Source organism: Erythrolamprus reginae, chromosome 2, assembly GCF_031021105.1.
Source record: "Erythrolamprus reginae isolate rEryReg1 chromosome 2, rEryReg1.hap1, whole genome shotgun sequence".
NCBI lineage: Eukaryota > Metazoa > Chordata > Lepidosauria > Squamata > Dipsadidae > Erythrolamprus > Erythrolamprus reginae.
Genome location: NC_091951.1, coordinates 196,376,237 through 196,388,281, shown reverse-complemented (window position 1 = coordinate 196,388,281; position 12,045 = coordinate 196,376,237). Strand labels below are relative to the sequence as shown.

Below are 12,045 nucleotides of genomic sequence, written 5' to 3'. Positions count from 1 at the left end.
TATGGAGAACTAGCCTACAGAGATGATTTTTTATTTAAAAAAACAACCCTCCAATTCCTTGTTATCGGCGGTCCGGATTTTTTGCAGGGCAGACCCTTTTATCAGCAAGATATGATTTGTGGGGACACTTATAACCCAGAGCTGAAAGAATTTGACCGTCCTATTGCTGCCGTATCTATTCCAGTACAAAAGAGGTACGAGGTGAAAGAGTGAGACGTTGTAGCCAATCCCTTCCGAGCCCGGGAAATTCGAATGCGCTCAGCCAATCAAAAGAGGAGGGCTCCGCTATAAATACTCAGTCTTCACAGAGACGAGCCAGTTTTCTTCGGTTCCACTCTCATCGGTATTGGTTGCTCTGCAGGCGAACAATGGCCCGTACTAAGCAGACCGCTCGGAAGTCCACTGGAGGAAAAGCTCCCCGCAAGCAGTTGGCTACCAAGGCTGCACGAAAAAGCGCTCCGGCCACCGGCGGGGTGAAAAAGCCTCATCGTTATCGCCCGGGCACTGTCGCCTTACGAGAAATTCGGCGTTACCAGAAATCCACTGAGCTGCTCATCCGCAAGCTCCCCTTCCAGCGCCTGGTGAGGGAAATTGCCCAAGATTTCAAGACGGATCTCCGCTTCCAGAGCTCCGCTGTAATGGCACTGCAGGAAGCCAGCGAGGCTTACCTCGTGGGCCTCTTCGAAGACACCAACCTGTGTGCCATCCACGCCAAGAGGGTGACGATTATGCCGAAGGACATCCAGCTGGCGCGCCGCATCCGCGGGGAGAGGGCTTAAGCGACCTCGCCGGTCGCGGGAGACGCAAACGAAAGATCGATCCAAAAGGCTCTTTTAAGGGCCACCCACGTCGATCAAGGAAAGAGTTGCTGCTTCGCTTCTGCTGAAAAGGGCTACGGGCCAGGGGTCCCCAAACTTGGCAATTTTAAGTCTTGTGGACTTCAATTCCTAGAATTCTCTAGCCATTTATATTGGCTGGAGAATTCTGGGAGTTGGAAGTCCACAAGACTTAAAATTGCCAAGTTTGAAGACCTGGGCTATGGGGTTTGCAATACCCGTGGACCTGTTTGGGAAGGGGGAGGGTTAAGTATTAAAGCTACAGTACTACAGTTACTACTCCCAACGGTTCTCCAAAATTTCAATTTGCAAATGTATTCCAGAGGGGTAGACAAAGTTGGCTCTTCTATGACATGTGAATTTCAACTCGCAGAATTCTAGGAGTTGCAGTGCACAAGTCAGAAGAGCCAACTTTAACTACTCCTGGTGTATTCAACATGGTAAGGGATTCTTGGTAGATTGTGGTAGTATGTTGCATTTTCAACATCCACATTATTTAAAAGGTTTTAACTGGGTTTGTGGAAATTGATCTGGGAGGGAGGAAGCTGGTTTTTTTAATGGTGGGGTGGCATTTTTTATGTCTTAAGCCAGGGGTCCCCAAACTTAGCAACTTAAAGACTTGTGGACTTCAACTCCCAGAATTTTCCAGGCAGCTATGCTGGAGATATCTGGGAGTTGAAGTCCACAAGTCTTTAAGTTGCCGAGTTTGAAGACTTCTGTCTTAAGCCAAAGAAACAATGAAAAAAATGTTTATGCTGCTGTGCCCCTGGAGATAACTTTAAAAGAAGTGCTTGCTTTTGTTTTTTTAATTTGATTAAAACAAATGAATTCAGGATTTATTTATTATTATTATTTGGATTTGTATGCCGCCCCTCCCCTCAATAGACTGTGTTAGGCCACCTTAAATGTTACATATAAAGGTTTCCTACATGGACATGATACACAATTCTTTCTCTAAGGAAAGAATACCCAGAGATTTCATTGTAGGAGGAAGATATCAGGGTGGGGTTTGCATATAATTTTGTAGCTAGAAGGAAGAAAAACTTTCAAATTTATTTATTTTGTTAGATTTGTAAGATGCCCAACTCCAAAATAGACAGTACAAAATAAAAACCATATCTAATGTTAAAACTCCCATTGTAAAAAACATTCACTATTTCTTGATAAGAGCTGAATACTGTATTGTATATTCACCAAAAGACATCTTGATACGTGTGTATATGACTTATAGTTTTGCTTCTTTAGGTCAGGTTTGTAAAGGTTTTAATTGGAGTCCCATATTTCAATAGCATACATTACTTGCAATTAATATTTGTAAGGATCATGTTTTTTTATCCCAGTGCAGGGCAGTCTATTTGAAATGAGATACTGTTTGAATTTTGACATCGACAAATTTGGACAAAATTCATTATATATATTCACAGGAATTAAACATATTTGTATATGTGATTACGTGACCCTACACCATACATTTAAATAAATTAAAATTCATAGGAATTACTTTTCTGGGATGATCTCTACTATTTTTCAGTAGGAGCTATGGGGCTGTGTGATGATACTTTTCCTTGCAAAATGTGTACCCTTTTTAATAATTTAATAATAATTTTTAAAGGGAAAAAAAATCAGGATGACCCTGATTATGGAACATTATTTGATTTCTATCCACAGACCCCAGAATTCCTACCTCTCAGACAGAAGGTTTGTCATACCAAATATCCATCTTGTCCAGTATTTGTTCTTTTATCAGTGAGCGATAAGTTGCTGCTTAGTTCAAAAGCAGACAATGTGCAGGCAGGCATTCTTGTTTCTAGAAGGCTATTCTATCCATGCTGGCTGCACTTAACAGCCTTGATTGACCAATACAGTATGGGCAAATTGGCAGTCTACCATCAGTGAATTTGTTGGAAAGCTGCCCTGCTTTTTAGAAGCCCTTAGCTTCTAAAGCTGGTCTGCTTTCCATTTAATGGAGTTTTGAGGCTCTCATAACAGGCGATTAAGCAGGCAACAGAAAATTTGGAGCCATCTTTTGGATGTAACTTTGGCACATGGAACACGAGGCCTTTAAATCTGCTTTTCCCCACCCCCTTCAGAAGTCCTAAGCATTTCAATGTGTGCAGAGGATCTGCTTGAAAGAATGGGACAGGTTCTAAACCAGAGGTCTTCAAACTTGGCAACTTTAAGACTTGTAGACTTTGAATCCCAGAATTCCGGGAATTGAAGTCCACAAGTCTTAAAAGTTGCCAAGTTTGAGAAGCCCGGTTTTAAACTCTATCTTTCCTTGATGGTTTTGCATTTCAACTAACTCTAGAAAATTAAAGTTCAATTAAGGAGAAAACTAAAGACCTATATCTCAGATACACTCTGTAAGGGACTCTATAATTACAGGCTAGGACAGGAGGACTGTTTTGAAAGTGTGGGGGGGAAAATATCCATCTGGTTCAGTTCCAGGGTGGGAGAAAGGCATTGGAAATATGGAGGCTGATTGGAAAGCGGGTTTAATGATGAACACAACCATCAGCCTGAGTCAACTGATCAATGTGGTGGTTTTTTTTCTATACTGAATTTTGTAATTTAGAGGCTTATTTTTGTATTGTTATTTGATTTTAATAAGGAATATATGTGAAAGCAATGAGTCTAAAGGGCTGGCTTCCTTGGATTTTTAATCTTGTTTAACAAATTTAATTAAACCTTGGATGCTGGCTTCCATGGGGTTTTAATCCCATCTTGAATGGATTACCAAATCTGCATTTTAAAAGGTGGCCTCCTCAGTATCTTTAGGACTGTTAAGAAAATTTGTTTCTTGCCCCTAAAACACAAACCAACCTATGTTTCTCCATTTCTTATTTAGGGGGAATATATTCTGCCTTTTTAATGTTTCTCAAAACATTTCATTCTTCTGGGGTGGGTTGATAACTTTCTACAAAAGTAAAAGTAAATAGGAAGAGCTGCCAGCCCAGCTTGTTATGCGTAAACCGGGGGTCCCCAAACCTGGCAATTTTAAGACTTGTGGGCTTCAACTCCCAGAATTATCCAGCCAGGATAGCTGGCTGAAAGATTCTGGGAATTGAAGTTCATAAGTCTTAAAGTTGGCAAATTTGAAGACCTCTTGTATAAACTCTCCTTTCCATATACAAAGTGAAAGGAATATAATGTTTCTTCTGTGGTGTTCCTATTATCTCAAATATCACAGGAAATTACTATTGCTTGTCTTCAGCATACATCCATTGATTTATCTTTGTTTTGAGAAAAGGCAGAGAGAGATTTTGACATCCTGTTCTTGGGAGGGGGGGGTATTTTTTTTTGTGTGTGTGTGTGTCTTAATACTGGAAGATATTCTGGAAAATTCAGTAGTCTACAGCAAAAGGACCCCAAAAGAGGACAAATCAATTTTTAAAATATATATATATATAAAACTACAATGCAGGAAATCCTATTTTGATTTGGACTAGTTATGAGGAAGCTACATAAACAATTGTTCATCTACTTATTAATTTCTATTGTTAGGCAAAGCAGCCCTTTTGGGAGCAACAACTGAACTGAACAAATCCATTGATAAAGGAGATGGAATGCTGAGGTCATCTGATGGAGGAGGAAGGAAGATTAGGGTGTCTCATTTAACTTCTGATTATGTTGCAATTCCTTTGTTAGGGCTGTCCTTTGACTCTGCTGTGAATTGGTGAGAAGGCTCCAAGTCTTTGTTGCAGATGGGATTGCCTGGAGTTTTGTTTGGTGAGGGGGGCAGGAAGAGTAAACAAGATTGACTCTTGATTTACAACAATCTTATCTGAGTCTGATAAGATTAGATAAAAAGAAGAATTACTTTGTCTTGGTCATAACAAACAGAAAAAGAATGCAGCCACTATTTTGTTGGATTTATTCAAATCACCAGCATATCTCAAATTCACGATTATATTCTCTACCACAATTCTCTACAATTCAGACCCTAAACATTAATTTGAAATTTGAAATTTCATTCTGCATGTTGAGCAAGCCTGGGGTTAATCTCAAACTGTATTGGGATGGAAGGATCAACCTTGTATTGACAAACCTTGCCCTGTTGCATTCCTGTTAATAGTTGCACTGAATCGACCTACCATCCATCGCTCCTAATTCATTTCACAAAAGTGGAAAGAAACTTGGCATAGAAAGAGCAAATTTGATAATGTAAGATCTTTATTCCGTTTCAACAACACTTCAACATCAAATCCTTTAATCCTAAAATCATACCCCACAATTAACTCTCTTACTACTTATTACTTACCTTGTCCTCACATCTGCAACTTTCAGAGGACTGTAAATGAAGATCCACAGCACAAAGGTAGGTTCACTTAGAATTAGAGACTGTTTCTCTTAAGAGACAAGTGGCTGGTTCCCAACTGTGACCACTAAACAAGGAGAACTTGCATTTTCATGCTCAGCAATTAAATTTGATTGGATTTATGTCACTTACCAAAACAATTCTATCCATCACAGATGGCCTTACAGGCAAACTCCCTCCATCTTAATACGATTTTTGCAAACTAGTTTTCCTTATCCCCCCCCCCCTAGTCATCTTTCAAAGCATTTTTCATCACTTAAAAGCTTAGTCAGAGGAAAGGGCACTGGGAGATATACTGCGTATACCCTTCCATCCCACAACCATCCCTCTTTTTAAAGGGGGGGGGTAATTTTTCATGGTTGAGTATGGATACCTGCTATTTGTTCATTCTGTAAAAATGAATTACCTGATGGAAGATAACCTTTTCTAGTGAATTTGAGAATTTGATATACGGTAATCCCATGTAGGCCACTTCAACGCAACCCTCTTCAATAATACAGTATTCTGTTTTATTTACCAGACAGCTCCCAAAATAGGCTTCAGCTAGGAGACAATGTGACTTGTATATTCCCAGGAGTGCTGTTACAATGCTTCCCAACCTTAAAACCCAGTCTGCCTGCCTTTGACTAATACAGAAGGAAATCCCTCTGAAGACCAATTATTATGGGGGAGGAGAGGAAGGCGGAAGAGAACAAACCTTCATTAGCTTTGGAACTTTTCCACTCCAGTAATATCCAAATATCCAAACCTGTTGGGGTGTTGAAATGTACATTTCCATGGAAATGGACCAATACCAGATAATGGCTTGCTGCCAAACTACATCTAAAATCAGAGGGGTGGAAGGAAACACAGCTCTGAGGATGGTAATTCAGCTATAACAATCTGATTTGATTCCTGCAACTAAAACAAACACACACACACACACACACACACACACAAGGCTCTCACTAGTGCAGGAAGTGAAGAACATCTTGGGGGACTTTGCAGTGGTTGTTTTTCAGCTCAGTTTTTTTTCCTGCTGATGACAAAGTGAAGATATCCATTTAACTTTTCCCCATGGAGAATAACCACCTCCCTTGTTTTTCTGAACTCAGACCTGTTTTGGAGGAATACAGAATTAACTAAAGGATAATTTTATGTTTCCCGGTTTGGGTTGTGTATGCCTGATAGCAATAGCATTTAGACTTATAGTATACGCTTCACAGTGCTTTTACAGCCCTCTCTAAGCGGTTTTAGAGTAAGCATATTGCCTCCAACAATCTGGGTCCTCATTTTACAGACCTTGGAAGGATGGAAGGCTGAGTTAACCTTAAGCCTACTGAGATTTGATCTGCCAAACTGCTGGCAGCTGGTGATCAGCAAAAGTAGCTTGCAGTACAGTACTGCACTCTAACGACTGCACCACCCAGGCCCTATGATCTTGTTGAATAAACATACATTTTATTCACCCGATTTCCAGCGCTTTGAGCCATATTAGTGGCTGGTCATGTTGCCTCGCCAGTGACTGAAACTTTTCAGTACAGGCAACTATCCCCATCCTCCAAAGAAAATTTTAATTCAAATAAAATTAAATTTTAAGAATCAGGTCTGCCTAACACTGCTTAAATCCTTCCGTGACCCAGATTCAAGTCGGCCTTCAGTCATGCATAATTCCACTTTAGGATTTCCTCTAATGAATCCCACTTTGTGGGGGACAAGGGGCTACGTTGTGCATAGATTATGTACCTCCTGTAGACCAGATACGAATCAATGATCAGAGACAACACTTACAAAAAGAAAAACAAAACAAAACCCCCAATCGCATTATTTACAAGCCTTTGCGATTATTCGAGACTCTGGAGGCAAGCAAATAAAAGAGGCTATTTCTAAGGAGAGGAAAAGACGGACAAACTCTTTTTTAAAGGATGTGGGTGGCTCTGATAAGAGCCTTTGGGTTCAGTTCCGAAGCACTTGCCCGATCCGGCAAAACAGCAGTTCACTTGCTTTTGTGGCTTTCGGACTTCTTGGGCAAAAGGACGGCTTGGATGTTGGGCAAGACGCCCCCTTGAGCGATGGTCACTCTGCCCAGGAGTTTGTTGAGCTCTTCGTCGTTGCGGATGGCCAGCTGCAGGTGACGGGGGATGATGCGGGTCTTCTTGTTATCCCGGGCGGCGTTGCCGGCCAACTCCAGGATCTCCGCCGTGAGGTATTCTAGCACGGCCGCTAGGTAGACGGGAGCGCCGGCGCCCACCCGCTCGGCGTAGTTGCCTTTGCGCAGCAAGCGGTGGACGCGACCCACCGGGAATTGGAGCCCGGCCCGGGAAGAACGAGACTTGGCCTTGGCTCTCGCCTTACCTCCCTGCTTGCCGCGACCAGACATGCTTTTGGCTCTCTGTCTCTGCCGATCTCGGAGCTTATTTTCTTCACTTTAAGGGCCTAAAAGTACTGAGAACTATGGGACGGGGAGAGGCCATTTATGCCAGCCTCGCCGTTTCAGGAAGCGGCACCTCTGATTGGCTGGCTTAGGACGTCAACGCGCTTCAGCCAATGGAAAGAGTGGGTTTTCGGCGGGACCAATTGAACGGGGGAAATAATTGCTTTTTCTACAGTGGGCGGCGATTTGCATTTGCATTGCAACACACCTTTCGCCGGAGGTGATCTCGGAATGCTGCAGTAGCAGGAAGTACAGTATTATTCATGGCATTGGAGAGTTGCGCAACTGCTGGACTCACCTTTTCTGGCATGCGAGGGAGAGCTGAAAGGCTCACGCGCAAAACCTATTGTTGCCTTTTATAATGACTTAAAGCCCAGCTTGGCCGATTCTTTCCGTTTGGCTATCCCTACTGCGGAAATGTAGATGGAGGTTCTCAATCATCCAGGTCATGGTTGTCCCAAAGGTGCTTTCTTTTTTCTTGTTTTCCCAAGAGGCAACTGGAGTTTCTGGTTTTTCTTTGAAGTAGTTTAGTTTCTTACCCAAAGAAGCTTGAAGAGCTGCTTCTTGAATGACAAACGAAACCTCTTTTTAAAAAAACAACAACACGAAAATCCAGCTGCCTCTTGGAAAATAAATAAATAAATAAATAAAAGCACCTTTGGGATAGTGCTGAAATGGATTTTTAAAACCGGCTGCGGTCCTTCACTTCGAAAGTAATTGCATTCCGGACAGACGATATACAGTATATTGTTCCATACCTTGCAATGTGCGCGCATGTATTTTATTCTTTGCTGCTTATTTTTTTTTTATCTCTACATTTCAAAAGAATCTTTAAAAAATACACTTGATTCTGTCGAGCCATGGATACATATTTGCTTTGCAATTCTTTTGTAACAAACTGCCTCAGGCTATAATCCTCTCCCGATCAATAGTTTGTCAGATTGTTACCCTTATCAGGGGCTTGTTTGAAATGCTTCTACATCCCGCCTGAGTTTTCTGAAGAGAAACTACAGGAACAAAACTGTTAAGCTTAACTATATTAAAAATCCCAACTTTTATTATTCAATCAATTATGTATTTTTATTACACATACGTTTCCAAACAAACCAGCCATTTCTAGTGACATTTAAAGAGGGAGGGTAAACGCCCGAAATATTATGTATTTCCATAAAAGTGAGTTGACAATCTGGATATTATTTTACAGCCCATGAAACTACTTGGAATTTAGAAACCTTTGCGATTTTAAAACGCCTTGAGTTAACGATTAGTCATTCGTTGTTTTAAAATGGAGTCGAGTCTCATTGGACAAGGCACTATGGCATCGCCCTATCAAATTAGACGAATGGGCTGTCCCCTCCCACTTCGCTTTCTTCGCGACAGTTTTCCTTCTGGTCGGAAAGCAACCAATATAAACGTGGCTTAGAAGGTGAATCCTCAATAGATCTCTGGTTTTATCTTCCAACAAGATGTCTGGCCGTGGAAAAGGCGGAAAGGGGCTTGGAAAAGGGGGCGCTAAGCGTCACCGCAAAGTCTTGCGAGACAACATCCAAGGTATTACCAAGCCTGCCATCCGTCGTTTGGCTCGTCGTGGCGGAGTGAAGCGAATCTCTGGCTTGATCTACGAGGAGACTCGCGGGGTGCTGAAGGTCTTTCTGGAGAACGTCATCCGCGATGCCGTAACTTACACCGAGCATGCCAAGAGAAAAACGGTGACAGCCATGGACGTGGTCTACGCCTTGAAACGTCAAGGCCGGACCCTGTACGGATTCGGCGGTTAAACATTACATTTTCCAAGTAAATCTAAAAAAGGTCCTTTTAAGGGCCACCCACCGTCTCAGTAGAGGGCTGCAATCACTGTTACAAAAGTGCCATTCACACTGTTGCAAATGATGGTTGCAATGAAAGTTGCAACCGGCACTATTATAGGAATACTGTATAAATACATAACTCAACACACACAAAGTAACTGCTCTTTTTTTGATAATGTGGGTGGCTCTTAAAAGAGCCTTTTGTGTTTTTTACACTGAAGTTTTCAAGGGTTAGGGTCTTCATTTGCCTTTAGCCTTGTGGCTCTCGGTCTTCTTGGGTAGCAGCACGGCTTGGATATTGGGCAAGACTCCTCCCTGGGCAATCGTAACTCCTCCCAGTAGCTTATTGAGCTCCTCGTCGTTACGGACGGCCAGCTGGAGGTGGCGAGGGATTATTCGAGTTTTCTTGTTATCCCGGGCGGCGTTGCCAGCCAGCTCCAGAATTTCAGCTGTCAGATATTCCAACACTGCAGCCAGGTAAACGGGGGCTCCGGCGCCCACCCGCTCGGCATAGTTCCCTTTGCGAAGGAGGCGGTGGACTCGACCTACGGGGAATTGGAGCCCAGCGCGAGACGAGCGCGATTTCGCTTTGGCTCTAACTTTGCCCCCCTGCTTGCCGCGGCCAGACATGGCGTCACTCGCCTCCTCCGCACTCAGAGCCTCAAACACAGAAGAAAAAACAAAATAGCAATTAAAAAGGAACAGACCCAACGACTCCTTTTATGCCCTTCTCGCGCTCGCCAGCGCCGTTCCCCATTGAGCCAAGCCAGTTACCAAGATTTTAAGAACCAATCAGACGGCAGAGCTCTCAAAACGACCAATAAGGAAGGGGCAGGGACGGTGTTCTACCCAATAGAGATTTCAATAGAAATCCGGGCGTTTTGCAAAGGCTGCTCATTTGCATCTGCGTGCGCAGGAGGGAAGCTCCTTCGGCCAATCGCGTCGCGAGGCTTTGGAGCCTCTCATTTGCATAGAGAGAGTATAAATACAGCGACGCGATCAGTTCCCCTTCTTCAGACTTGAATTCTCCGTCCTTTTTTTTTCCTGCTTGGCGTACAAAGAAAAAGCAGTCGGTTATTCGCCATGCCTGAGCCGGCGAAATCTGCTCCGGCGCCCAAGAAGGGCTCGAAGAAAGCGGTGACCAAGACCCAGAAGAAGGGCGACAAGAAGCGTCGCAAGAGCCGCAAGGAGAGCTACTCCATCTACGTGTACAAGGTACTGAAGCAGGTCCACCCGGACACGGGTATCTCCTCCAAGGCCATGAGCATCATGAATTCTTTTGTCAACGACATCTTTGAGCGCATCGCTGGGGAGGCGTCCCGCTTGGCCCACTACAACAAGCGCTCCACCATCACCTCGCGGGAGATTCAGACGGCCGTGCGCCTCCTGCTGCCCGGTGAGCTGGCCAAGCACGCCGTGTCCGAAGGCACCAAGGCCGTCACCAAGTACACCAGCTCCAAGTGAGGAGGCGGCAGCTGCGCCACGAAGGCGATGCACAACAATAACACCCCAAAAGGCTCTTTTAAGAGCCATCTCACTTGTCCCTGAAAGAGCTTGGTCTCAAAACTCCTGTGTTGTCTGTTTATTTATCATCCCGCCCTGGTTGTTTTTATAAATATGACCAGGCAGAGAATTCTAAACTAATAATAAATGTTTTATTTATGAATTTGGTTCAGTTTGTATGCCTCCCCCAACTCCCTAAGGCAGGGGTAGGCAAAGTTGGTTCTTCTATGACATGTGGACTTCAACTTCCAGAATTCCTGAGCCAATCATGCTAACTCAAGGAATTCTGGGAGTTGAAGTCCACATGTCATAGAAGAACCAACTTTGCCTACCCCTGCCCTAAGGGCTCTGAAAAGAAATGCATAAATGTATTTTCCAACATCGGTAAATGAATTACAAATAATAGTGCGTCTTACATGTGCGTTTTGCTATCAATGCGGCAATTTTATGGGGATATTTGCTTCCACTCCCATTTTTATCCTTTAAGAGCCATCCACTTCTCAGTATAAAATAGTTTAAAGTCAGCTGTTTTGTTGTGTCCTTGCTAACTTAATTAAAGGGCTTGAAATGTCTGTCTCAGACGTTGCTCTTCGTAATTAATAAAATGCAAACAGGGCTCAAAAATGTATTTTCCAACATCGGTAAATGAAGTCCAAATAATAGTGCGCTTTACGTGCTGTTGTACGTTTTCCTATCAATGTGGCAATTTTATGGGGTATTCGCTCCCGTTTTTATCAAATGTTCCTCTCCTTTCCCAGATCACAATTCTTGGCGCGCGCGATTATTGTACATTATTGTATTGTAATTGGAGTTGGGCGACAGGTAAATCCAGATGGGTGGGTGGGTGGGTGGAAGGAAGGAAGGAAGGATGGAGGGGGGAGGGAGGATGGGTGGATGGAAAGAAGGAAGGATGGAGTAGGGGAGAGGGAGGATGGATGGATGGATGGAAGGAAGGGTGGGTGGGTGGATAGAGGAGGGGGAGGGAGGATGGATGGATTTAGGGGAGAGAGGATCAGTGTCAATCATTGTTGCTTCCTAAGTGAACAGTTTGATTTCACAGAAGTTTGATTTACTTGTAGTTATATTGTGTTGTTTAAGTGTTCCCCTTTATTTTTTTTGAGCAGTGTATATTGTACTGCCATGTTGGCATAACTTCCAATATCCTGC

General features: G+C 43.3%; 5 protein-coding genes across 5 annotated transcripts; 3 read left to right on the top strand and 2 right to left on the bottom strand.

The window, feature by feature from the left end:
- Positions 1–50: 50 nt before the first annotated feature.
- Positions 51–844, top strand: LOC139161631 (histone H3). Its single transcript, XM_070741025.1, has one exon. The coding sequence runs from the start codon at positions 369–371 to the stop codon at positions 777–779; it is 411 nt and encodes a 136-aa protein (XP_070597126.1). The 5' UTR covers positions 51–368; the 3' UTR covers positions 780–844.
- Positions 845–7,063: 6,219 nt separating this feature from the next.
- LOC139161633 (histone H2A type 2-C-like) lies at positions 7,064–7,597 on the bottom strand. Its single transcript, XM_070741028.1, has one exon. The coding sequence runs from the start codon at positions 7,511–7,513 to the stop codon at positions 7,130–7,132; it is 384 nt and encodes a 127-aa protein (XP_070597129.1). The 5' UTR covers positions 7,514–7,597; the 3' UTR covers positions 7,064–7,129.
- A 1,399-nt stretch (positions 7,598–8,996) lies between these two features.
- Positions 8,997–9,393, top strand: LOC139161630 (histone H4). Its single transcript, XM_070741024.1, has one exon. The coding sequence runs from the start codon at positions 9,034–9,036 to the stop codon at positions 9,343–9,345; it is 312 nt and encodes a 103-aa protein (XP_070597125.1). The 5' UTR covers positions 8,997–9,033; the 3' UTR covers positions 9,346–9,393.
- Positions 9,394–9,524: 131 nt separating this feature from the next.
- LOC139161627 (histone H2A.J-like) lies at positions 9,525–10,117 on the bottom strand. Its single transcript, XM_070741022.1, has one exon. It carries the CDS (start codon positions 10,003–10,005, stop codon positions 9,616–9,618), a length of 390 nt encoding a protein of 129 aa, XP_070597123.1. The 5' UTR covers positions 10,006–10,117; the 3' UTR covers positions 9,525–9,615.
- A 62-nt stretch (positions 10,118–10,179) lies between these two features.
- LOC139161629 (histone H2B 5) lies at positions 10,180–10,910 on the top strand. Its single transcript, XM_070741023.1, has one exon. The coding sequence runs from the start codon at positions 10,459–10,461 to the stop codon at positions 10,837–10,839; it is 381 nt and encodes a 126-aa protein (XP_070597124.1). The 5' UTR covers positions 10,180–10,458; the 3' UTR covers positions 10,840–10,910.
- Positions 10,911–12,045: the final 1,135 nt, after the last annotated feature.

Bases quoted from the DNA above. Each gene is read 5' to 3' on its own strand.
- LOC139161631 (XM_070741025.1), top strand. From the start codon at position 369: ATGGCCCGTACTAAGCAGACCGCTCGGAAGTCCACTGGAGGAAAAGCT.
- LOC139161633 (XM_070741028.1), bottom strand. From the start codon at position 7,513: ATGTCTGGTCGCGGCAAGCAGGGAGGTAAGGCGAGAGCCAAGGCCAAG.
- LOC139161630 (XM_070741024.1), top strand. From the start codon at position 9,034: ATGTCTGGCCGTGGAAAAGGCGGAAAGGGGCTTGGAAAAGGGGGCGCT.
- LOC139161627 (XM_070741022.1), bottom strand. From the start codon at position 10,005: ATGTCTGGCCGCGGCAAGCAGGGGGGCAAAGTTAGAGCCAAAGCGAAA.
- LOC139161629 (XM_070741023.1), top strand. From the start codon at position 10,459: ATGCCTGAGCCGGCGAAATCTGCTCCGGCGCCCAAGAAGGGCTCGAAG.